Source organism: Chiroxiphia lanceolata, chromosome 21 (genome assembly GCF_009829145.1).
Source record: "Chiroxiphia lanceolata isolate bChiLan1 chromosome 21, bChiLan1.pri, whole genome shotgun sequence".
NCBI lineage: Eukaryota > Metazoa > Chordata > Aves > Passeriformes > Pipridae > Chiroxiphia > Chiroxiphia lanceolata.
Window position 1 is genome coordinate 2,638,815 of NC_045657.1, and position 26,134 is coordinate 2,664,948.

The 26,134-nt window shown below is 49.7% G+C and overlaps 1 protein-coding gene across 3 annotated transcripts in view; it reads left to right on the forward strand.

The window, feature by feature from the left end:
• GPSM1 (G protein signaling modulator 1) overlaps positions 1 to 26,134 on the forward strand; it is a 111,410-nt gene that overhangs the window by 40,767 nt on the left and 44,509 nt on the right. The window contains exons 1-4 of one of the 3 annotated variants that reach the window (XM_032708209.1): positions 834 to 900; positions 23,788 to 24,009; positions 24,499 to 24,634; positions 24,933 to 25,075. In XM_032708209.1, the coding sequence (XP_032564100.1) occupies positions 842 to 900; positions 23,788 to 24,009; positions 24,499 to 24,634; positions 24,933 to 25,075 (560 nt within the window). In that variant the 5' untranslated portion in view covers positions 834 to 841. Of the gene's footprint in view, positions 1 to 833; positions 901 to 20,454; positions 20,618 to 23,787; positions 24,010 to 24,498; positions 24,635 to 24,932; positions 25,076 to 26,134 lie in introns of those variants that run through there. The other 2 variants (XM_032708208.1, XM_032708210.1) reach the window with 2 other exon arrangements.

Consider the following 26,134-nt stretch of genomic DNA (forward strand, 5'->3'; position numbering starts at 1 on the left):
TTTATAACTGTGCTGCTCTGAGGGGGGGTCTGTGACGATAACGACATTGAATTTGCTGTTGCTGGGTAAGTGGCACTAATTTTCAGACAGGCTTCTGCTGAGTGATCAGCTCACCAACTTCCACGGGGGCATCTCAAGCCTTGGGAAACAAAGGGAGTTGGATGCAGCGTTTGAGGATGAGCTGCATCCATCTCTAGATAACAATTTAATAAATATTAAAGGCCACGAGGTTCAACAAGACACAGTCAACTGAAAGATGTTGTGGGATGGAGGGAAACACCTCTTTGCCAGGTGGATTCCTCCCTACCAAAGACAGCAGCCAGACTTGGCTTTGCAGCTACACCTGCTCGTGGCACAGCCCTGCCGGGTCCTGCCCCCAGCTGCTCCTTGTGGCTGCCTCCAGGTGCAGACACTTCCTTTCGAGGCCGAAGGGGCTTTGGCTCAGCCAAAACTGCTTCTCCTAATCACGGGTTTAAGCGGCTACACCTGGCGCGGGTCAGACACCAGCGGTGCTGTGCCACATCCCTTTGTCCGGGCGTGCCGTGGGAGCTCCCGGGTGAGCGGTGAGGCACCACAGGGGTTGGTGACAGGGAGGATGAGGGGATGTGGACGTGGGGGCGAAGGAATGCGAACACGGGGGAGGAGGGTGACCGCGCGGAGCCCGGGATGCCCTGGCCGGGGCTCGGCTCCCCCGTCCCACGCCGTGCCGGGCGGGAGGCAGGGCCGGGCCGGGCTGACATCAGTCGGAGGAGGGGCCTGCCCGCGAGTTTCTTTGCTCGGTGCATCACTTCCCGGCGCTGCCATACTCCGCTGCCCGCTCCCCGCCGCGGGGCCGGCGCCCATGGCGTGCCCGCCCGGCGGGGACAGCCCGGGCTCCGCCGCCCGGCGCTTCTACTCCAGGTGAGCCCGGGGCCGGCAGGAGCCCGGTCCCGGGGCGAGCGGAGCCCGGCGGGAGCGCGGTCCCGGCGCTGCGCTCCCACCCCCGCGGCACCGCGCCCGCCCCGCTCCGCGCTCAGCCCGGGGGAGCGGGGAGCTGTTGCTCGGGTGGGGATCCAGCCGGAGCAAACCGAGAGGAGTCGGGAAAAACGCGCTGGGGCAGCTCCCGCTCGGGTTCGGGTGGTGGGAGCGGTGGGTGCCCGGTGGGTGTCCTTGGCAGGGATCGGCTCCTCTGCTAGAGGAGGGTGATGCTGAAAGCTGGTCAGCGCTGGGTGTTCGCATGGGAGGCTGTGATCGCACTGCAGAGACTCCCAAGTCTCAGCTTTAAAACTGGGCGCTACAGGAATTCGCACAAGGCTGGGAGAAAATAGCTCCAGGCTGTTTAGCGTTCACGGGAATGCCGTGTCTTGCCCGTTCTTCTCAAAGATGAAAAAGGCTAAAACCAAAGAAGGCTAAACGAGTCACTTTGAGGCCTTACAACGTTGTTGTTCGTGCTGTTCATCCTTGTGTTTTATTTCTCCTCTATCAGTCAGAAGTGGAGGTGATGCAGTAGCTGGACTTGGGGGCTAAAAAAACCCAAGAATGCCTGAAGTGTATGAACTACAGTAGCTTTTCATCAGTTCTCTTTGCATGCTCTGCAATAATTAGCACCCACAGCTAGTGGGTTGTCTTGTTTAATGAGTGTTGGTTCATTAGGGCAGCAGGTGTTTCTCGGTTTTGTTGTATTATGTAGCAACTCCTGGGAAAATGAAAGGAGAATGCAGAGTTAAAACCATTGCTCTGCCTACTGTGATGGAGCTGGATTTTAATCAGACTGAGGCTTTTTCTTTCTTTCTCTTTTTGTTTTGCTTGGAAACTTTTCTGGGACTAGATTTTGGTCGTTTCTGTGAAGGAAATTCTACTGTGGGGCTGAGTCCCACTAACATGAGCCTGTCCAGCACAGAGAACACTGCTACTGGCTGTTAGTGAGGAAAAATAGAAGAGAAATGGGAAGCACCTCTCCTGTGGCTTATCTGGGTGTTTTTGGCAGGGTGTGTGGTGTTAGAAGTCCCTGCTGTGCTTTTCAGGCCTTGAAAGTAGGTGTTGGTGGAGCCTCTCTGTCCTTACTGCACTGTGAACTACGCTGAGAGTTTCCTCCTTAACTCCACTTGCATTGCAGTGTAGAAACTTGTGGGTTGAAGTCAATGACTCTGAACTCCATCTGATAGGCATGTCTGGGTGACATGTGGAACCTCAGGTGGCAGTTTGGGTGGTAAAGCCATGGTGACTGACATCAAAGCCTTCTGATTTTTGTTTGGGTGTTGTGGTTTTTTTTGTTTGTTTGTTTGTTTGTTTTTTGGTTTTTTTGTTTTGTTTTGTTTTTTTTTCCTGGAAACATTAACTCAAGTGTAAGAACTGCAAAAGGTGCCTGTGCAGGCAGAGAGTGCCAGACCTTTTCTGTGGAGGCTGGGGGAACTATGGCCCTTCTAGGAAATAGGATGGGGTGGGAAGATGTGTGCCCCGAAGAAGTGCAAGTGTTTATTCGTTTTACTCTATCCCTTAGTGTGTCCCTGAATTCAGCCCATCCTAAACAAAGGCATCTGCTCTGTGCTGGCAGCAGAGAATCCTGGTGCTGACAGGGCCAAACTCTGCTATTTACAGAGCCCAGAGCTGGAGCCTGTGCTGCAGCAGTCACACAGCACGGGTGGTTTTGCAGAGGAGCCCCTTGCTGACCTTCCTGATGCCATTTGCTCCAGCAGCACTGTCAGGCTCCAGGAGGACTTGTTGAAGGTCCAGGGCTCTGGAAGCAGCTGAGCAGTTGTGACTCTGCAGGGCTGGTGTTCCTGTGGTGCTCAGCTCCTGGTGTTGGATGTGGGATCTCTGCTGGGGCCTGTTGGAAACGTCCAGCTCTGGGGTTGTGCTCCACAAACTCGAGTTGAGCAGGTACTACATGAGCCTGAGTTACTGCCTTACCCTCTGTGGGGTTCTGAGCTGGTACCGATTTAAGGGCATCAATTCAGCTGCCTGTAACCTCTGAGGACTCTTGTCAGGCAGAACTGGGCTGTGGGAGCTGGGAAGTACCTGCTTGCAGGAGGTGTCCTGCTCTTCTCTGCTGCTGCAGGTTCTCTAACTTGCCTTTTTGTGGTGGCTAATTTGGAATGTGTAGGAAGGACCAAACCCTGGACCATCATTCCTGAGAGCAACAAGCTCATTCCAGGGCCCAGTCCATCAGTGTCCACAGAGCTCTGCTGGATTTGGCCCTTTGCTTTATAAGGCCACTCTGGAGACTTCTGGGTCTGGGAGGGAGGCATGGGCACATCCTGGGAAAGCCATCACTGTACTGCATTGACATCACGGAGACATTATTGATCCCACACAGAAAGAACAGTAGATGATGCTGCAGTCAGTCCAGAAATGTATTAATCTGGCATGGGAACTCAGATAAAAGCACACCTTGTTCCTTCCTTTCCCTTCTCTGTTTTCTTGCAGTCTGTGTATTTTCAATATCGCTGTTGGCTTTTGTAATGTTTGAAAACTTTTCTTGATTGTGTCATAAACAGTCTCCATCTCGCTCATTAGTGTCACCACAGCGAGGACCTGACCTGAATGTGCATCAGGCAATTAGAGAGTGCTCTGAGCACCACTGAGCTCTGAGAGGAGGCATCTTCCTCCTGTTCTGATGGTAGAACTGGTGTGGAGGAACTGCTGGCCTTCTGACAGGGAAGGCAGTGAGAGAGGGAGCATCTCTGCTTGGTGGTTAAGGCAGAATAAACTGATGTTTGCAGAGAAAATCCACCATTGGGGTGAACTTCCCTCTGGAGTGGTTCCTGTTTGTTTTACATGTATCCAAGGGATCACAACATGAAATATTCTGATATTTCCATGCTGCTAGTTCTTGTAAACTGTCACAGCTTTTTAAATCTGGACTCTATATAATACTAAAAGCTCTCCTGTTTCCAAGAGGTGGTGTTTAATTGTATCTGCCCCAGAGGTGAAAATTAGCACCAGCAGCAGTGCTGGTTTCGGGAAAATGCAATTAGCTTCTTCTGTGGGATTGGAAAAGGGCTCAGGTGCACTACCAGACATTTTGCCTCTCTTTTCTCCATAGAACAAATGTGAAATTGCTCAATTATTACATTGGAGAAAGCTGGTTCAGAGGTTTCTGAAAGATTCCAGTTTTACTTCTGTAGGCCTCTGCCTGAAGGAGACTGACTGCAGAAGGATGTGAAAAACAGGACAAACATTTCTAAAATAGCTGTGCTGCATAATAGGTGGCCTGAGCAAAAATTACATGATAGCTTAGCAGGCAGCGTTGGCAGTGCTGGTTGTGCTGGCATCTCCTTTGGGACATTTTGAACAACTCACTTGCACTTTCAGCATTTGTGAGTCATCTGATCAAGCCCAACGTTCTGGTCAAGCCCAACAAGGAGCCAAACAGGACATTTAGTCTCTACCACAGCAGGGAGAGGGACCTTTGCTGGTCAGACCTTGGATTTGGAGTCAGTGCCTGGCTGCTTTGCAGGTTTCCCCAGGACCTCAGGCATCCTTTCTGGTGCTTCTGTGTTTCACCTTGTGGGATGAGGGGGGAGAAAAGCTCTGTCCCTGCTCCTTCTGGGTAGAGAAGTGCCTTGTGCCTGTACAGTGTGATCCTCCTGTTCCCTCTGCCCTGTAGGTGCTGCTGCAATACAAACAGTTGTGTCTTCAGGGTGTTAATTGGACTTGGATGTGCAGGTGGGAACAGAGCTGAGGTGATTCCCTGCCTTTTCCCTGTGCTGACTTGCACCTCACAGACTGAAGCTCTGCCAGACCTCCTGCTTGTTGTGCCTCTCCTGGGTGAGAGCTGTCCCTCTGGATGCTTTATCCCGAAATTGTGAGTGTTGTACAAGGCATTTGTGCCAAGCAGAGTAGAAAGAGAACTTTGTGTGTTGGCCACGTGTTTGTGGGTTCTGTGGAGTTCACTCCCGAGTCAACTGAAGTCAAATAAGTTTGAGTCTTGTGTGGCCTGAGGGCACCAGTTCGCTGTGAGATAAATATTAATAATCTATTGATCACACCAGAGCCTGGCTGAACACAGAGCTGGGTCTGGAAGCGAGGCAGTCATGGACCTTTCCCACCTGGAATGTTGGCTGTGAAGTAGGAACGAGCTGTGCTACCTGGAGCTCCATGACCAGCTACTGAGGTACCTTTTGCTACCTGTTGCATTAGTCATTGGATGCTTCCCTCCTGGGAAAGGGTCTGAAGGAGCTCATGGCTGACAAGGGAGGAGGGACACTGTCCAGGAAGAGTTCTTATAACCAGGAGATTTGTCTTTGGATCATGGTGACCAGATGTTGCAGTTTAGTTCACTCCATGTATGCTGGGTCCCCTTCAGGCTCCTGCTGGCTCCAGGTCTTGTCAGAACCTTGGCTGGTGTCTGCAGCATGACTTTGCTTATGCCACATGAAGATCTTGTGGTGTAATTAATTTCTGTTCTCCTGGAGGATGTAGCCAATTAGGGATCTTCTTCCCCTTATTTTCAGAGTTAGGGGAACTGTGCTTATTACACCAAAGAGGATGAAAATGTGTTATGAAGGCTGAGAAATTGATTTGTTAGAGAAGAGGGATTTTTAAAAATCCTTTTTGGCTATTCCTCTCTTGAGCCAAATGCAGCTGGACCATGAGTGCTCTGGTGATGACAGCAGAGACTTGGAGGTGATGGGAGAGTAGAAATTCCTGGATGAAGGAGACAGGAACAGTCTGCACAGCTCTGTTGGCCTTCCCCTCCTCCAGTTCAGTGATGTGTCCCAGATGTTGGATTTATTCCTGATATATTACATAAACCACAGGGGGAAGCCTTGCCTTGGTGGTGCCTTGAGGATGAGCAAAGTCATAGCCAAGAGCAGAAAGGCTTAAAATTGGATATGCTGGTAAAAGTCTGGGGAATCAGCTTCTTTCCTCACTGATCCAGGCCTCAGGCTTGGAGGGAATAATCTGCAGTTGGCTGTGCAGATAGAAGGGTTTTGTTTTGGTTTTTTTTTTATGGACTGAGACTAACAGAATGACTTGGTTTGTTAAATGAAGATCATCAGGATGGAAGATGTTGTCCTGCTTGAAGAGCAGTTTTATCTCCAAATTGCTGCTCAGGTTCTCCTGGTGCTGTGTCCCATTCCTCTGTTCCAGTCCTGCTCTGATCAACCAGCCCAGATTCCAGAGTTCAAAGCCACTTCCCTGTTATAAAACCCCCTGCCAACCAAAGCCATGAAACCCAAATTCTTCCTGATCTGGGCACTCAGGCTGCACATCCCAACCACAGAGTGAGGCTGTAGAATTCTGGGCCTGGGCTATTATTGTCAGTGGGAAAGCTTTCCATTGACTGAGCTGCTCCCTCCCTTAAAGATACTGTTAATTAAATGTTATTTGGCAGATCTGACTTTCTAACTGGCTTAGATTTAACTGCTATAAATGGGATTGTTTTTTTTTTCTGATGAAAGAAAAGTAGGAATAATTTTGTTGGAAGGCTACTTAACATTAGAGTCACATCTGTCTGGTGTTTGATGTAATAAGCTGATAGAATGCATAAAAAAAAAAAAGGCCAAAAAACCCTCCACAACCAGAAAGTCACAAGTTCTTGGTGAGGAGAAGGGGAAAGGGCCAAGGCTGCCTCTAGTTTGGAGCTCTCTAAACAATGCCCAGCATTCTTATGCAACTATCTAGGGAAGGAAGTGAAAAATTATCATTACAGTGCAGTTTCAAGGGCAGTATTAAATGAGCAATTTGCAGCACAACCCTGTACTTAAGTGACTTAACTGGCTTCTCCCAGGATAAAATTAACAGGGCTGGTAAGGGCAATAGCCATGACCTCTGTTCCCACCAGGAGGGCTCTTCTTGGAACTGAATCTGAGGCTTTGGACTGAGAGCCTTCAAAGTGAGCAGCCAAACCCAAGCCAGTGTAATGGCCTGATCCTGTAAGTGCCTGACTCATCCCTGTCCCACTGAAGCCTGGGAAAGGGGGAGCAAGCCTGTGCTGAAGCATCTTATTAATCTTTAATTCACTGGAAGGAATAAAAGGACCCTCTGCAAGGCCCCAGCAACTGGAGCAGCAACAGAAACTTTGAATGAATGACTTGTCAGGCAGTGCTACTGTCTGATCACTACCTGATCACAGGGTAGGAGCAAATAGCTTAAAAATCATCTGCTATTCCCAGTTTTCTTTCAGCAAGAGGATTTTGCCCAGGGATACCAGCACTGGAACCACAGGACTTCCCTTTCTGGCTCTGAGACTAGGCAGGGTATATCTAAAGAACCTTCACCTTCTGTGTAAATCAGTAGCTCTGTGCAGCTCCTACATCTGGAGGGATTTTTTTGGAAGAGGAGTATTGGATTGGCTTGGTTCCCTTCATACTTTTCTGTTATCCTTTGCATTTACACCCTCTGGAGCAGCCAGAGTGGCTCTTCCCTGGGAGTTTAGGGCTAATGCAGGGGAAGGACTTAGAAAATGGCTTGAAATGGGGAAAACACCTGTGTTACACTATTAGCATAACTCAGGGTAGAAGCCATTTCACGTGGAGCCCTGGCTCCACCTGGGAGCAGATGTTTTGTCTTGGAAGCTGCTTTTAAAAATGCATGGATGGGACTGGGAGCCGTCAGCCGTGGTTGCAGTTTGCTCTCTGAGCCGTGGAAGATGAGGCTGTGCTGTGCTCCTGGGAGGCAGCTCTGAACACACATGGTGTGACAGAGCTCCTCTCCTGCCCTGGGGATCCAGCTCCATTCCCCTCCCACGCTCTGGCTGCCAGGGAGCAGAGCTGGCTCGTGTGAAAGTCGGCCCCTGTCTGGATGCTGGGCAGAGCTTGCTGTGGAAGTGGGACCAGCTGCTGATCCATGATGGGACCCCGGGGCAATTCCTGGATTTGCAGCCTCTCTGGTGCTTGCCTGCCCCGGGGAGCCTGGGAGGAATGACTTCTGCTCAGGGAGACCAGCTCTGCCATGGGCAACACAAATAATTAATAGTTGTGCTGAGCTCCCAAGGGGAAGCTCCATCCCACAGCTGGGACAAGCAAGAGATCTCTGTGTGTGTGTGTGGTGCTGATTAACAAGGCTTCAGTCATGTGTGTTTACAGCTGGAATGGAGGGTTTGCTGTCCCAAGTGGCTTCCCAGTTCTGTGTTTCCAGGACTTTCCTGACACTCCTGTGGGTTTTGCAGAGCTCTGGGCTGTATTTGCTCTCAGCAGGTACCACTTTTCTGTGTTTAAGGAAAGACTGGAAGTGGCACTCAGTGCCATGGTCTGGTTGATAAGGTGCTGTTAGGTCATAGGTTGGACTTGGTTATTTCGGAGTTCTTGTCCAACCTAGTTGATTTTTGTGATTTCTGAGTGTTCACCTGGACAGCAGGAAGAGACTCAGCTGCTGGTACCTCCCTGGGCATTTTGATGCAAATTCTGTGACTTTCTGTGCTCTGGAGCAGCTTGAGCCCAAATTAACTGTGGGGCAAGTTTCTCCTGTGATCCAGGATGCAGGGTTGAGATGGCTCTTTGTGCACTCCATCTGTGGAATATCCATTCATGCCTGAGGAGACCTGGAAAGTGCTGATTAATATTCATCTCTCTGGGCTGTTTGTTAATTCCTGTTATTCCTGGTTTGTATTGCTGTACTGAGTGGATCCTGGCAGGATTACATCCGTTCCAGGGGTTCAGAGTGCTTGGTAAACATCAGTATTTTATTACAGCCTTTCTGGGAAATATTGTTCCTGCCTTCAAGGGTGTGAAATTGTAGAGTCTTTGGGGTGAAAGAGAATAGAGGTGGCAAAGCTGGGAGCTGAATGTCCTGGCTCCCACTCCATCCCTTCAGCACTTCCTTACCCACATCACCATGAGGGAAATTGTGATTTTGGAGACCTTGGCTCCATCCTCTCCTGAGCTGTGCCGGGCAGTGCAGCCCTGGTGTCACATAAAATCACAACAGCTCTGCTGTTCTCCTTAACATGGGATGGAGGTAAAAAAGGTTGTTTTTGAAGGGAGTTCCCAGCTGGTGACTGAAACACCAGGCTCTGCCCATTTTACAAGGTGTGCCTTGCAAGTGTGGTGGGAGCACTGCAAACCACAGGGAAAGGAGCAGCCTGGGTGGCCCCGGGGTCTGGTCACTGGGAAGAGCCCAACTCCAGGTACTGGCTTTAAGAAAGCACAACAGCCCTGAGTTTTTAAAGTTCTCAGGCACCTGTGACTCTACAACTTCTCTGTCTCTCAGGGTTTGGGAAGAGAGCAGGTAATTTAAAAAGGGAGAGAGGGACACGGAGAAAATCCTGCAAGTTAAATTGCGTAAATGAGTGGAGTTCGTGGGCGCTCTGCCTTTGGGGAATGGTGAAAGATGGAGGGGAAAAAAGCCACACATCTGTTACAGTTGGGCAGGAAGCATTTGGGATGGGCAGGAGCTGCCAGTGCTTTGAGGAGGATCTTGTCATCCCTGGACTCCAGCAGTGCTCTTATAGTTACCACATCACAGCTGGCGCAGCCTCAGGAACAGCCCCTTTTTTAGCAACTGTCTGCAGAGATTTGTGTGGAAAAAATGCACTGGGGATTTCATTTTGCTGCAAAACACAGAGGCCCATCAGATTCAGCTTGTTCATCAGCCAAGCTTTCTGCAGCAGGAAGGCAGGGATACAAACCACCAGCAAATGAATTCAACAGATGAAAATATTGAGCATCGTAAGCCACGTGTGTTTCTCTTCCCCCTTGTGACAAATAAGCCCTTCTGATTTCACCAAGGAGCAGCTTGGGAAGCCCATGTGCCAACATCTTCTGGGGAGTGAGTGTGGACTTAACATCCATAAAAGCAGCTGAGTGTCCTGGAATTGTGATACTCCACGTGCACCCCAAGGCATTTCCTGGCCTCTGAGTTCAACTGAGTGTCTGAGCTCCTGCCTGGCTCTAAATAATAAAACATATGAGTTTACTGGGATGTGCCCAGAATTTCAAGGCCACAGCCCTTGGCCAGCTCTTGTATGAATTGCTTCCATCAGGGCAGTAATCCAGGAAAGTACAAGCATGAACTGGTTCGTTGATGGAAGTCTGTGGTTTGGTGCTTTCCTGGGTAAAGCCCTGGGAGAAGGGAAGGCTGCTATTTTATCTCTGTTCATCCCTTTGATGTGCAGACTGAGTGTGCCAGCAGGGACCACAGGCTCTGAGGAGATGGGGGTCCACAGGGAGCTTCGTCAACATGGTCAGCTGTCTAAGGGGTTAAAAATGAAGTGGTTGAAAATACCCACTTTTTCCTCTGCTGCCCAGGAAGAAAATGAAAACTCACTCTGCAAGATGTATGTTTTCTTCACCAAAACCACCCTTTGGCATCGGTGTTTTTGGCAGAAAGGTGTCATCAGTCGTTCCAGTGAGTGACTGTTTTGCAGAGACCTGTGGGAGATCTTGCACAAGGACGAGGAGTGAGCAGAGAACTGGTGTGTGTCCTGCCCTTGGCTGCTCCCCACACTGAACAAAATGATTCTTCTGTGGTGGAAGTCTCTTTCTGAAGGACCCTGGGTGAGGTTCTCACCAGACTTGGATTCCCTTCAGGTCTGACTCCAGCTTGGTGAAGCTCCAAACCCACGTGCAGAGAGCAGAGCTCACCTGCCCAGCCCAGGGCAGCTGTGTGAGCAGCAGCCTTGGGAAGGGAAGGGAAGGCAGGAGATGCTTTGCAGACCTGGCTCCCAACAGGACTGAGTCATTTGTCGAGGCTGACGGCTCTGGGAACTGGTTGCCTGAGGCAAGTGTGGCACCCAGACAGGAGACTGAGAATACAGCTATCTATACACACAGAGGAGAGAAAAGTAACAGCTCAGAACGTGTGACTGGAATTAAAGCGGAAAAAAAATTCCCAATTAAAACCATGTGTGTTGGAGGATCTAAGTGCTCCTGAAAGGTTCGTGGAGGATGTTTGTGCAGCACAAATGCAGCCACTCCATAATGCCCTGGATTAAAACAGGCAGGCTCCTCCAGCACACGAAATCCGTGGGGAAGCTGTGTTGTTCCTGCATGGCAGCAGCTTTCCCAGCCCATCACCCTTATGGAGTAAGGTAAGAGCTGTCTTGTCAGCTGTCTCCTCCTCCCTGTTGCTGCTCCCCAAGCACATTTCTCTGTGCAACCTGGTGCTGGACCATGTCTTTCTTTCCCTGCTGGATGATGGTGATGTCTCTCTGCAGGAGCAGAGATTTTTTTTCTGAAGACTTGCAGTATTCAGCTGTCAGGAGAAATGAACTCCCTGGATTTGGGCAGATCTGTGACCCTGGTGCTGTATCCTCCCTTCTCTCACCAGTGAGAGGCAGGAGGGGAGCAGTGAGTTCTTCCAGTGTTCCAGAGCAGCAGCCTGTGGTCTGTATAAAGCCACAGCAATACCTGTGAGGTTGCAAGAAAGAGCTGCCCTAAACCTAAAGCAGGTCTGTGGAAAGGAGCCTTCTTGCTGTATTTGGAAAGACTCTTCAAGAAACACGGTGTTTGTACCAATTAATTCCTCCTATGGAAGAACAGGACCAGAGCCCATTTTAGATGCAAGGGCACACCATGCTTTGCTCTACATGGCAAACTCATATCACAATATGTGCTGGCTGGCTGTTTACACACTGACTGAACTGCACTAATGCCACAGTGTTGGAGCAAAACCTGCTGTGGGATGTGAGGAGGAGCAGGACTTGCCTCCCTGCACTGGATTTGTACAGGCGTGCCAAGCGTTTCCAGGGTAGGTGTTACCCATGGAGCTATACTGGGACAGAAGTGCTAAAAATCTGGGAAAATGTGGTGGAGGACTCAGCCACACAGTCCTCTGGAAGCAGTGGAACCAGCTTGTCGGGTGCTGGAGCTCCAGGGTTCCCTGCAGGGGCAGCAGACACCCAGCACAGCCGGTGCGAGACGGTGGGTCTGCTCTGCTTGGATGAGCCGAGCGTAATTCTCCCCTGGCATGTGAACTGCTTGGCTTTCTGGGAATCCTGCCACGCTTGCAGATTGATGGGATGCATAGATTTTTCCATAATGTCATGGAGAACCCAAAAACCCTTCTGGTGCTGCTCTGCTGAGTCTGGTTTTGCACAGAGGAGCTGCAGAAACAGTTCATAGAGATGCTGGCAAGGGCTGCAGTGGACACCTGACTGATATCTGAGCTCCTGGGGAGCCTCTTTTTCTGGTTTTTCAGACAGATGTGGAATATTATCTTTACAAAATCCAGAGGGATGCCCTTTGGCTGCATAGCAACCAGGGAGAAGGGCAGTGTCCTGTGTGAGCTCTCACACAGTTGGCCAAGGCAGCCTTTTAAATGCACGAGTGGCTCTGGGCTGATGTCTGATTTTTGGCACCCCTGGAATTTTCAGGAAGAACACAACAATGCTTTTAACAACCCTCAGAGCAGGAGACAGCTGCAGAAAAACAACGTAAAATTGGTGCAATCTGCTCTGCTGCAGCTTTGCCAACAACACTCTGTCCCAGTGCCTGGCGTCGCTTCAGCCCGGCCACGAGCTCTGCCCACGTGCCCTGTGTGACCCAGGAGAGGCACCTCTGAATTCCTCTGGTTTGGGCATGGAGGGCTGTAATGACCAAGGGGAGGAACTGTCACGGGCTCTGGCTTGATGTCACCGTCCTCACAGGCTTCACCAAGTAGTTGTTTGAAAAAGAAGCTGCTGCTTGTTTGGATCCACTGGACTTGTTTGGTTCCTGCTATTTGCTTTCCAGTGACTTCTGTAGGAAGATGAGGGTTGTCTGGTTCTGTCACTAAGGTCACATCCAAACCCCTCTCAGGTGTGAGTGCTGGTGCTGCAGAGCATCCTCAGCAGCCTCTTGGTGAGCTGTGACTGTTCAGCATCTCCCTGGCTCAAAGCCTGGATGGCCCAGGATCAGGGTGTGAGTTTTCTGATGGATCCCAAAGGCCCCTTTCTCTTGGACTGAAACACTTGGCTTGGGGCAGACGGAAGCAGATGAGACAGGAAGGGAACAGAACCAAATTGGCTGTAGGTCGCTGTGGAGTCAGTGGAAAAAACCCTGGTGTGAACTTTGTCATCGTTTCCTTTCGTGCTGCATCACGATGACGATCCCTTTGCTGTCCCCTGAGTGTGATCAGTGCTTTGCAGGGGTCTGTGGGCAGGAAGGGGGCAGCATGTGGGGAGTGTGTGCAGCCTCCAACTGCTGCAGGAGGTTTGGGATGAGGTTGGGCATGGGCAAGGGCTGGGACAGGCAGAGGTGGCTTCCTTTGTCCAGCAGGGCTTCACTGTGACACAGTCCCTGGTGCTGCTGGGACTTGGCAGCACCTTTTCAATGTGCAGTTGTTTCCCTGCTGCAAGTCCATGCTCGAGGCAGGAGCAACTGGCAGGCTGAGAGAGGAAGGAGAAGCAGGGGCTGCAGCTGGAGGGGTTTCCAGGCAGCTTGAACTGAGAATAGACCTGGACCTGTGGCCTCAGCGTTTCTGGGAAAACAAGACTTGCTTTCACTTGGCCTCAGAGAAGGAGTCTGGGTGTGCAGGAAAGGAAACCTCATCCAGCCCCTCAGCCTGTGCATAGAATAACTGGAATGATTGTGCTGGTGGCACTTGTGGAGCTGAGCTTGACCCTGCTGGCAGCTGGGGGGTGGCAGGACCCTGGGGCAGGAACTGGGCGAGGCTATGATGCTCTGCCAGTCCAGGCTGGCTCACAGCTCCAGTCCCTGCACATGTTCTGTGTCTGATCTGAGCTGTCACTGCCATGTTGTAGCTTCACTGCAGTCCATGAGGACTCATCCCTGATGGAGAGGACAGGAGGGGCCAGGCAGCCCCCTCTCCCACCCCAGAAGAGCATCCAGGCTGCTCCCATGGGAACTGGCTGCTGAGTCCCCACTGCATGTCTGGGGGGGACAGTTTTAGAGAAGAGATGTTTGCACATCTCTCATCTCATTTACAGTGCTTCTGAATTGGGAAAGAGAATCCCTCACACCAGATCCTACCCATTTTCAGCAGTAAGTTGGGCATGAATGAGCCCCTGTATATTGGTGGACAGTAGAAGCTGAATAGCATGAATCAAATGGGTAGCAAATAAATTGGCTGTTTTCACTGTGGAGTTTTGATGAGCCAACTACTTGCTTTTCTAATGTATATGGCAACTGTAACCCACTGTATCCCACAGCAGGAACACTATGCTGGTTTAAATCACAGCATATATTTTAGTGAGAGGATGTGTTGACCTAATTGCCAGAGTAACTTTATAATGAAAAGCCATTCAGCCTGCAGGCCCTCCCTTGCTCTCTGCTTTCTGGAAGTAACTGAAAGACATAGCACTTCACTGCTGGTGAAATCATCCCCAGAGCGTTGTTTCGTGGCAATGTGATGGATTCATCTCGTTAAAGGTGTTGTACGAGAAAGCAAAACGCTCCTGGAAAAGCTCAGGAAGCTTCCCTCGGTGTGCTGAGTCCATCTCAGGTCTCTGTGGTGAAGCAGGAATGCCTAAAATCCCCTCCTGTTGCAGGTGCTGCCTTGCCTGGAGCTCTGCAGGGTTCTGTGGTCTGCAGGTATGAACAAACTGCTGACACACAGCTGAGCATCCTCCCTTGTGCCTCCTGGGAACCAAAGAGCATCCTCAGGCAGGAGCATCATGACTCCACTAGTGTTTGACAGGCTGGTGCTGCTGGCCCCTGTGTTTATTTGTCTTTTCCTCAGATGGCAGGTGGTGGTTGGGTTCATACCCTGCTGATGAGCCACGCAAAGGAATTGTATTCCAAGCTCTTCAGAAGGTTTCCTTCTCACTCTCCTTGAAAGCAAGTTCTCCTCACTCAGTTCCCCTTCAGAGTAATCTCGATCAGTTCATATGCTTGGTGGATTTATAATATTTTTTTTTTGCATTTGAGAGTCAGAACATGTTTTAATGAATTAATTTTCAAATCAGTATCTCCTTAATCATCATTTCCTTAGACCCTGGGAAGTATTTGCATTTTATAATTTAAGTGCTTTGAAACTGGGTATCAAATGAAACTGTTAACCAGGATGAGATGAAAACCACATTTGCACCTTAATCTCGTCTGAGCATTTTCAAGTGCTGGAAGTTAATTACATCCATCATGGCCCTTTGATATTTGAGTAATTTTGGAGCACAAAGACTTAAATTTGTGCTCATTGCCTTTTAGAGATTTCGCTCCTCAGATGACACAGAAAAATTTCATTGTGCTCTCTGTTCTTCCTGTGGGTCCAGCTGTATTTGTGGGAAGGATTTGGTACATGGAATCAGGATAATTCTTCCCTGTGTATAACTTATTGAGAGCCCAGTCCTCCCATGTGTAGACCAGGTTACCAGAGGCCATCTTCAGCTCCTGGAGCTGGGGGCATCTTCAGGGATTGTTTGGCATCATGCTGAGCTGGTGGCACGAGCTGTGTGAGCATCCTTGCCTGGGTGGAAGATGCTGCACCTCATTCCTGGTGGATCAGCTCCACGTGGCACTTGTGAGGGAGGACCTTGAAGAGGTGCTGGGAGCCAGGGCTCCTGGGTTCCTTTCCATTCCCTACAGCTGACTCACAGCAAGGCATAATTTGCCCACAGTGCCTTTAGCTGCCTTTTTACAAAATCAGGTAATTGCTGCCCTCACACTCTGCAAAATATTTTAGGGGTCCTTAGGTTGAAAAGTTGCTGCACCTACCAACTCATCATCATGAGCTGCTTCACAAAATGCTCCTAAACCAGCAAATAACTCCCATCTGCCTTCTCCACATCCCTGTGGATCAAAGCCACAGAGGTTGTGTAAGCAGGGGAATGCTGGATGACTTTTGCTTTCAAGCAGGCAGTGGGGAGTTTGGATTTGAATTTCTGACAATGACGCAGCTTGTTGGAGCCATTATGCATTGAAATGGGGTCTTATTCAGTGCTGCTAATAAGAGGGTAAATGCAGCTAAATACAGCTGTCTTCCTCACTGTCATTTGGTATTTATTAGCAAATATGCAGTGGAATTGAATCCCTTGTAAGTACTCTGCAGCTAATGGTAGATAGCAATTAGCTGAAATGACTACTGTGAGCACTGATGCTGCCTCAGTGAGGGGAAGAGGAAATCTGGAGCCAGCACACACACCCAGCAGCTTCCAGAACTCCCTGTAGTTCTCCCCCCTGGATTCTCTGTTTCACGCCCTGAGCAAAAGACTGCAGTGAAAATCACTTTGTGTGGGTAATCCCTGGAGCTCCAGCTTGAGTAAACACCTCCCCAGCAGCAATAACTGTGTGTGGATATTATTATTTTCAGCTCAGGGGTCACTGAAAGGACTCGCTGCACTGCTCCTACCAGTGAAAGTGTGTGGAGTGGAACCCTCCTCCCCTCCAGATGTGCTGGGGACACAGAGCTGCACAGATGTGAAGCTGGCCCAGACACTTGGACCCAGTTCAGAAGCAGGGGAGGAGAGGGTGCAGCATTCATGGCTTCATCTTTGACCTCTTCCTCTCCAAACAGAACAAGAGGTTTGTTTCCTTCCCCTCACTAATAAGGTGACATGTAGGTGAGAGTGTCCCAGAGGTTCTGCCCTCTGACTGGAGGGGAACCAGCTCCTGTTTCAGACTTCCAGAAGTAGTTTGGGTCAGGCTGATTTCGTGTATATCTTGATTTGTCTGTCCCCTTCCCTGCCAGCCTGTGTTTGATAAATGCCTTGCAGGGAAGCTGCTTGTTAGGAGGGGATTAGTGCTGGGGATGTGACGTGGGAGGGAAGGCAGGGGCAGAGCTGCAGGAAGAGCTGGCACAGGGCAAGCTGGACACATTGCACCAGAACTGGTCTGGGGAGGGAGATAATTAATTGAGCATTTTCATTAGTCCCCTCCCAGGCTGCTACTGGGTGTGTTGATGATCTGGAGCAGTACAGGGGAGGATGAGTACGGACTAATGATTGGAGAATGATTGATATGTGCAGTGTCATGGCAGTGGGGTGATATTTAATGGTAGGAAGTTGAAAGTGTGTGTATTTAGGGGCGAGTAATGAGATTTTCTTCTCGGAGATGGAAGCTCCTCATTTGGGAGCAAGAGGGAGAGAGAGCCAGGTGTGGATGTGCTGGTGACAGAATGATGTGAGTCCCCAGGCTGGGGTGAGGAAAGTGTCACTTGATGAGCAGTGAGGACCCTGCCTGAGGCAGAGTAAGCAGAGAGATGCTGCCCTAAACACCGCTGTGAGAGTGCCCCAGGCAGAGAAGAGCAGCTCAGTCTGGCTTGCAGTGCTGACCCGAGGCTAAATAGGATATAAACTCACCATGAATAAATTTGGGCTGTGCTTCTGGACCAGCTTTCCTTGCGTAGGCGAGCCCAGGAAAACATTCGGACCCTTTGTCAGCAGGATGGGCTTTGGCCCAGGGGAAGCTGAGCTGGTTCCTGTGGGGTGTGAGCTCCCTGAGGGGAAACATCCCTGGGGGGTTTGAACAGCCCTGCCCTGGCTGTGTTACCTGGTGGTTCAGAATCATCGGCTGCCTCTCAGGTACAGGAGCTGTGTGAGGGCTAGAAAAGGAAATTGCTAAAGGGGAATAATTCCCAGCTTGATTAACTGGCAGCAGGTCCTTGAAGCAAGTAATTATTTAAATGCATATTTAGTTAGTTAAACCAGTGAATATGCATTTCCACTGAGCACCTGGTAAACGTGATTCCTTTTTGGTTGGGAGAAAAAGTGTTTAATTGCCCCTGTCATCAGAGCTCTGAAATGACATTTATTTTTGAATAAAACTGAATCAGATTTATCAGCGAGCAAGATGCTAAAATTGCAAGTAAGATGCTAAAATCTGTTGCTTCACTGATTCATATCAATAGATACACTAAGAGGGATTTTTTACTACTGTTGATGGTTTTGATGTTTTGGTTTTTTTCCCCTGCCTTACCTTCTGTCTGAAAGCTTGGGCTTTATTCCTGACTTTAGAACTACAGCAGCTGTGATTGGGAATGAGTTTTACAGTCGCCCCCACTAATATGAATCAAATATCTTATAAATATCTTTCCTTTTCCTTTTCCCCTTCTTGCAGGCAAGAAGTTCTCTTGCCCTGTGATACTTGCAATATTTAAGGCAGCAGACAACTGTCTCCGGGCTCTGTCTTGTGATATGATAATTTTCTGTGGAACTTGATGTGGATTCATTGTCAACAGTGACAGCAAGGCAGCCCTGAGTGTGTGAAAGAGAGGGCTGGGGTAAGACAAGTTGAATTGCTGGGCACTTTGTGTTCTCTTCTTTTTCCACTTGCCTGGAGTGGAGCAGGGCTGAGGTGGGAGCCTGAGGTCTGTGCACATCCCGTGATCCTGCAGAACAGCTCTTGGCTAAATGCAGCCTGCACAGTTGTTTTCCAGCCTAACAGGCTGTGATGTTGTCCATGCAGTGTTATTTTCTTGGAGTATTTGGCAAGGGAGAGCAGGGTGTTTGTTGGGAGGTCTGACTGTGGCTCCACGCTTTTGAACTCACCTTTTCAGTAGTGTTCTTCCTCTGGGGACCTATATCATCACACAGATCCTAATTAGAGTGTTTTGACAGCAGTCATGGTGATGATTGTTAATGGCACTGGTAACACCTCGTGCTGTTCCCTTTGTTTCTCCCTTGGCAGTGTCCTTGGCATCCCCAGTGCTCCCGAGGCCCTCCCTCCCTTCTCCAAATTGCCGCATGGCTTGAAAACACTTGATGTGTGAGAGTCTTTGCATTTTGCTTGTGAACCTTTTGTGAAGGCACATTTCAGCTCTTTAATTCTTCCAGCTAGCTTGCCAGCAGCCAAAAGGCAGTCTGTGCTCCAGCTCATCATTAGCTGCTGTCTGACAGTGATGAACGACCCCGGGAAATCTTGTCGTTCAAGGCGGGAGCTGCTCTTCCCATCCTCAGCGTTTTCTGCCTTCAAACAGTTATCCTTTCAAAAGGAAGTTGAGCAGGAGGGAGGGAGCCCCTGCCTTGTGTTGGATTGGGAAGAGATTTCCTCCTCCCTGTCACCTCATAGTGGGAGGTCACCCCTTCTGCCTCCTGAGTGTTGGAAGCAACATCCATTCCCGGGTTGGAGAGTCCCAGCTGCTGCATTGATGGGGATCAAGTTCATCTGCCAATGCTGTGTCACTCACTCATCCCCCTGGCAGATTTCCAATGTTTGTTGCCAAACATTGGGTTTATATTTGGCCTTTTACTGTTGTTTGTTTGTTTTTTTTTAAGTAATGTTCTTTTTGTTGTTAAACAATGTATGTTAAACACATACATTGCCCTTTTTGAGGGACCTTTTGCAGAAGGATCTCAAAAAGCTCCAGGAACCTTCCTCAATATTGTTTAATGGGGAAGGGAGGGTGTAACCCAAGGTGTGGAGGACCTGCAGGACTTAGTGCTCCAGCTGGGAAGTGATGCTGGGACTTATTGCTGTACACACCAGCCCCGTCCTGATTTCTAGATTACAACTGGTGCCTCCAAAACTTTGTTCTTCTTTGGGCAGACTTGACATAGTCTGTCACCTTCCTGCATTCAATAGAAGACGTTTTAAGTCTTGTTTTGGTCTGGGACTGGATCTGGGAAGGTTGTTGGACCTTCCTGGCTGTTTGTGGTGGGCCTGGAGTCTGGGAGAATCTAACTGGATGATTTTTGTGGTCCCTTCCAACCCAAACTGATTCTGTGGTTACTTGGAAATCCTGTCTGGAGGAACACACAAATCTGAGTGGCTTTCAGTGGTGTGGGGCAAGGCTAATGAACAGGGGCCACTTCAAGTGACCTTCCCCCCCCTCCCCTGTTCAGACCCACGATCAGGGACGTGCCGTGCTGGGGGTGAAAAGGTTGAGTGTGGGAGAATTGTGTTAAGGAGATCCAGTGTCTCAGGTGTGGATGAGCAGCTTGTGTTCTGCAATGTCTCTTCTGAACTGCACCAGGTGGCCAAGCCCAGCTGCTCCAGCCTGTCCCAGTGATGTGCTGACTCAGGATAACTGGGATCTTCTTTCCTGGTATTAAGACCTGAGCAGCAGGTGCTTGCTGAGGTGATACAGACCCAGGCATGTCGCCTGTGTGTCAGCAGAGGAGAAGCTTCCTCCCCAAGGGCTGGAAGGCAGCAGGTTGTGCCATAGGGATGGTTTGGAGCCCACTTAAATGGGCTCTGTGGAATCCACCTTCTCCTGCTTTTCCCCAGTCTGAGAACTGCTTGGATCATTCCTGGAACTCTCAAAGCTTCCTGGGTGGCAGATGGATGAGGCCTCTTTGGGGACTGACAGATTAGTAAGTGCTGTGCTCAAAGGTGACCTTCTTTAGGAGGAGCCCCGAGCTCCTCACCTGACAAGGAGAGGTTTGTAGCAGCAGGAGCCCTTGTGCTCCTGTAGCAAAGAGGCACCAGCAGGAATAGCTGATGGAACACAAAGGAAAAGTGCTTTGGGAAGAGACCAATCCAGAAAGGAGGGAACTGCTTGCCTTTGATCATCTTGAAGCCTCTTCTAGGGACCTTTTTCTTGGGCAGTGCTGAAAATACGTAAATGAACCAAGGTACTCTTGTTCCTGGAATTCAGCTGTGAACTCACCTGTCTGCTACAACAGTGGATGAAGGATGTTGTATTTCTAAGAGGAAAGAAGACATTACTTTCTGATGAAGCAAAAACTGGAGACCAATTGAAAACTGGAGAGCAGTTCATGTTGTATAGATGTGAAGATGCCATCAGCATCTTCCAAAGCCTGGATCCTGCCTGCCTGCAAAATTGTTCCAAGTAGACCTCAGCCCCACTGCTTCCTTCTGCCAGTGGGTTTGGAGCTCTGGGTTTATGCTCAGAAAATGCACAGCCTGCAGAAGAAGAGGTAAGAGAGGGCTTGGACCCTCTGCAGTGTGTCCTCAGTGACTGTTTTCCCTTTGCTGGCCTGTCAGGGTGGTTCAGGTTCAGCCTTGTAGTCATTTTTTTATGGAGAGTTGAGCTATGGCCTCTGGAAGCTTTTTTTAAGTGGAGCTTTAGAGTGCTTGAGTTTGTTCATTGACCTTTAGTTGATTCCTCTGCCCTGGGCGTTGTTTCTGAGTGCTTTTAAGCCTGAAGTGATTGAACTGCTTGCAGAGGTGCTTCCCAGAGTAGCTCTGGCTGTGTGGGAAGGGCAGGTGGGTTTTAAAAGTGGGCTGTGTTTCTATTAATAATTGCCATCCTTGCCTGTTGTCCCTTTACAAGGCAGCAGAGGCTTGGCAGAGTGTGATGCAGGGGAAAAAAGCTTCCTGTCCCTTCCCCTTGTTTGCTCAGGTCCCAGTCCGAGCAGTGATGTTAATTAGATAAGTCAGATACTCTGCAGAGCAGCCTGTTCAAGGACAAACAGATTTTAATTAAGGGCTGTGTGCACTGGAAGGTCGTGGCACTGCCTTGTGCCTGAGCAGTTACTATGGGAACAGCAGGAAAGCACCCAGAGAGTGTGAGTGTGTGTGAGTGTATCAGAGTGTGGGTTCCAGGGCACAAAATTCACTTTGGGGTATGGCAGATACAGCCCAAGCGAGATGCCACCCTCGGAGTTTGTAATTGGGTTTTGTGGCTGTGGGAATGGGAACCTTCGCTTCAAGCTGTTAAAATCACACCAGAAGTTTGATCCAAGCTATCCAGCAATGCCACGAATCAGGGAAATTGGTCCCCAGCTCAGTTTTTAGTCTGTTTACTGTTGGTGAACTCAGTTTCTCAAAGAGAACCTGGATATGGGGAAGAGTTTTGTTTGTGTTGAAATTTGAGCTGGAATCAAATTTGAAATTTGCTTCTGTCTCCTCTGCTGTCTTCTAACTGGAATCCAATGTTAATTCCTGTGATAGCAGCTCGTTCCTGCATTTCAGGTTCTCTCAAGATTCATCTCCTCTAAAGCTGCCTGAAGTTAATCCTGCTGATTTGAGTGCAAGGTGTCTCATGTGTTTCTTCAGTCCCAAGTCTTCTTGCAGCTGTTTGGGATGTATCAGCAGAGACTTGTCAATACCTGATGATGGCAATAAATAACTCCAGGGATCTGAAAGCCATGGATGTGCCTTAGGACTGATGGAAGTTTGCTGTGATCCCCAAGCTCATTCTTACTAATTTTTCCTGTGGTCTAGCAAGAGGATCAGTAGAGAGAAGTTAAATGTTTTTAGTATTAACAGTCTTAATATTTTTATTTCCTTTATCAAAGTTGAGGCAGGGGCTGATGCTGCACTGGCACCACAAGCAGCTTTCTTGTGTAAATAAAATAACCACTCAAATGTGGGCCTTGCAGTGAGCTTGGAATCAAATATTTGTGTGGGAGTTTGAGGTGGGAGCTCACAGGAGCTGTGTCACAATCCCCTTCTCCCTCGTTACTCGGTGGTTCTGGGGGCAAATGAAGAGCAAGGCAGAAGAGGTCACAGGTGTGTTGGGAGAGGCTGAAACCAGCTCTTTTGCTAATTTTTCTTGTTTGGACAGTCTTTGTGGGCTGTCCTGCTCTGGAGGAGGCTGTGGGGCTGCCAAGCCTTGGGTTTTTGGAACCATGTGGAGCCGACTCAGCAGGGAGATTGCCAAGCAAATGGGGTTGAATTTCAGACAGTTTAGGCTCAGGGAGGAACTGGCTTTGTTTCCTGGCAGCTGAGAAAGCACCATTCTGCCTGTTTGTAGGAAAAATATGTTGGATTTGGTATTTCCTACGTGCATCTCCCTGTGCCCCTTGCGGGAAGGGGAGGCAAGTGCTGGGTGTGGATTTGGGCAGAAGATGTGGGAGGGCAGACCTGGGGCAGGAGGAATTCTGCCCTGGAATTGGTGTGTGTGGTGGCAGGTTGTGCTTGGCCTCCACACCTCAGCCTTGGTGCCCAAGTTGCAGGGCTGGGCCTTGGCTCATGGGTGGCTTTGGGGAAGCATCTCCCAGAGCTCAGCAGGAAACTGCCCCAGGAGGTGCCAGCTGGGCAAGTTGTTCTCTTGGTCTGGGTACCACGGACTTCCTCCAAGTGCTCTTTGCCTGAGAACAGAACAGAAACCACCTTGGGCATTTGTTATCTTTTGTCAGACTGTTACTGTTCTGCCCCTGGACAAGGGAGCTGTGTTTTTTGTCAGCAGATGTCCACCTCTGACCCAGTGGTTTTGACTTTTAAAAATACATTGAGCAGAAATGAAAAAGCCCAAAAGAGCAAAGAGAAGTGTCTGAATAGAGGAACAGGAACATGCTCTGTCCATCCTCCTCAGGAAGGGGCTGATTTTGCAGCAGGCAAGACATTTCCAGTGTAAGGTTGGGAGTCCTTTTGGAGAACTTTGGATGTGCTGGTCTAACAGGAACAGCTGTGATTCAGAGAGGGCTTGGTGGAGCTCTCAAAGGAGCACGTTTCCTTTCTCTTGGAGCAGTATCACTGCTCACAAAGTGCTCCCCTCTGACAGCATGGTGTGTGCCATTGCCAAAGGTGTCAGAAATCCATGGGAGGAAAGCTGGCCTGAAGGCTAATGTGTGGAAAAAGCGACAGCAGGAGAGTTAATGAAAAGCAGACACCGAGCGCTGGGAGCTGCTCAGCCAAGAAATTCTGCACAGTCCAGGGTTTTCTCTGCTATCCAATAAAAATGTGTTCCAGTTTGGCTCTCCTCTCTGTTACCCCTGGGAAGGTGGTGCAGGAAGGTGGTGAATACCTGGGTATGTGGCTTCTGTGCCCTGCACCACCTGGAAGGAAAATAGATGCCGTGTTACTCTTGTGATGATTCCACGTCTTGGAGCCAAGAGCCCTGAGTTTCTAATCCAGATTCCTGCTGGGAACCAGGGGGCTTCCTTTGGCCTCTTGCAGGTGTGGTCTGTAAATCACAGAATCACAGAATGGTTTGGTTGAAAAGGACCTTAAAGACTGTCTCGTTCCAACCCCCTGCTGTGGGCAGGGGCACCTTCCCTGAGAAGGTGGAATCTGGATGCTCCTGTGTCTCATGCCCAGGAGGAAATTAGTGTACAATGAAACAAACTTTGTAACCATCACAGGGCAGTGTGGGAGTACTGCAATTGAACTCCTCTAGGAATGATGTCCTTGCTTTTTGCAGAATGGAGGCATCCTGCCTGGAACTGGCCCTGGAAGGAGAGCGCTTGTGCAAGGCTGGGGACTTCAAAGCTGGGGCAGCCTTCTTCGAAGCAGCAGTGCAGGTGGGGACTGAGGACCTGAAGACTCTCAGTGCCATCTACAGCCAGCTGGGCAATGCCTATTTCTACCTAAAGGAGTATTCCAAGGCCCTGGAGTACCATAAGCACGACCTGACCCTGGCCAGGTAAGTGAGTGAGCCTTGCCTTCATCCTCCTCAGACACAGCCTTGAGCAAGGGCAACTTCTGTGGGGTCTGAACTCAGCAGCCTGAGGGGATCTGCCCAGAAATACACCCCCCAAAGTAGCCCTGAGGGTGATTGTCCTGTGGAGAACTCAGGGGGCAATGAGAATGGGTCAGCTCCTTTCAGAGCAGGGAGGTGGAGGAAGGGATGTGAGGAGAGTGCTTGGAGCAAGAGCAGGGCAGTGTCCAGTTCTCCTGTCCCCAGGTAAGCACACCTGAAATCATTAGAGCAGCTCACCTGAGGCAGCAAAACAGGGAACGAGGATCTGTCTTCAGAACTGTGGGACCTGTATGAAGTCTCCAGCCGGGGGTGTGTGTGCTGGGAGCTCCTGGATGTGGTGGGGTACCACACAGCACTTGCTGCAGCTTGAATTCTGCTTCCAGCAGCTGGTGAATAAAAGTCTGTGAGCTCTTTAACACCCTCACCTTGTAGGACCATTGGGGACCGCATTGGAGAGGCCAAGGCAAGTGGCAACCTTGGGAATACCCTGAAAATACTCGGGCAGTTTGATGAAGCTGTGGTTTGTTGCCAGAGACACTTGGACATTTCTCAGGAGCAGGGAGACAAGGTAATTGGTTCGTGGCATCCAAGAGGAAATATTTCTAGGCTTTAAAAATAATCTGTCTGCTGGTCAGTAAATGTGATCTGGTGGAGGTGGGCTTTGGAAGGAGGTGGAGGGTAAAGCTCTCCCTCCTGGCTGCCAGCACTGCTCTCGTGGTGCTGGCAGTAACAGCTGCCAGGAGGGTGAAGATGGGGAGAGGAAAATGTGGGCTCCTGCCTTTGACCATCCCTGCCCAGCAGTGGAAAAGTCCATACTGGGATGTGAAGTGTCATATCTTGCTGTTCCCTGTTTTTCCTCCTTTTAGGTAGGTGAAGCCAGAGCACTCTATAATATAGGAAATGTTTACCATGCCAAGGGAAAGCACTTATCATGGAACATGGCCCAGGACCCAGGCTCCCTCCCTCAGGAAGTCAAGGAGACACTGCAGAAAGCTTCAGAATATTATGAGTAAGTATCCAAGCTTGGCCAGCCCTTTCTCCTGCAGGGAACAGGGCCCCTGAATGAGAATTTGCATGTTGAAATGAATTAGAAATATTCCCCTGAGATGCCAAGTTATGATGGCAAATTAATCTCAAGGAAGTTGAGGAAAGGACTACAAGCCCTCTATAAAATTTGAGCTAAAATTCATCCTGGCATTGCCTTGGCAAAACTCACTGTGGTTTGAATTATGATCATGCACTGAAGTTCAGTAGTCTGTGTTGGGAAGCTGAACTGTTGGCTCCTGTAGCCCCTGCTGCTCTCTGCTGGCCTCCAGGAGGATGGATCCCTGTGTGTCTTCATCACTGGGGCCACTCTCTGTCACCCAAGGGAAGAGTCCCTTTGAAGTCCTGCTTGTCCTTCTCAAGGATCTGTACTTTATCTTGCTTGCAACATCCTTCCTTTACCTAAATAGTTTCAAAGATCCCTGTGATGTCCCACACGGGAAGGTTGTCACCAAGCTTTTGGGTTTATGTTTTTCTCCTTGTACTTCAGAGTTTTGCTTTTATAAGGCAGGTTTTTTAAGTAGGCTTTTTAAAAGAAGAGAAAGGAGCTTACATCCGTCTCCTCATATCTGAGGATGTGATAGTGCCTATAAATAGCTCACCATTTTTTTTCCAAGCAGTGGTGCATGTAGCATAGCCAGTGGGTAAATCTGTGCCAGCTGTGAGTGCTCTACTCTTCTCTGTGTGCTGTATGTGTAAAAGGGGAAAAACAAGGTAAAGAAGTGCTGGGAAGATGCCAAAGAAGAGCTCTGCCATGGGACTGTGGATCCTGCCCCTGTCCCCAGGTGTGTCCCTGTCCTCCTCCAGGTGATCTCCTTCCTCCTGTGCCCCTGGTTCTACCCTGTGCAGTGAAGGGGCCATTTCTGGTTGAATGTGGGATCTCTCAGTGTGAGCACTGGGGTGCTTCCTGCACCAGCCACCACTTGCCTGAGGAGAGGGAGCAGCAGGGACTTGCACCCCTGGCTTGGCACAAGCTCCCAGAGCTGCCCTGGCACAGGTCACCAGACTCTCCTGCACCCAGCAT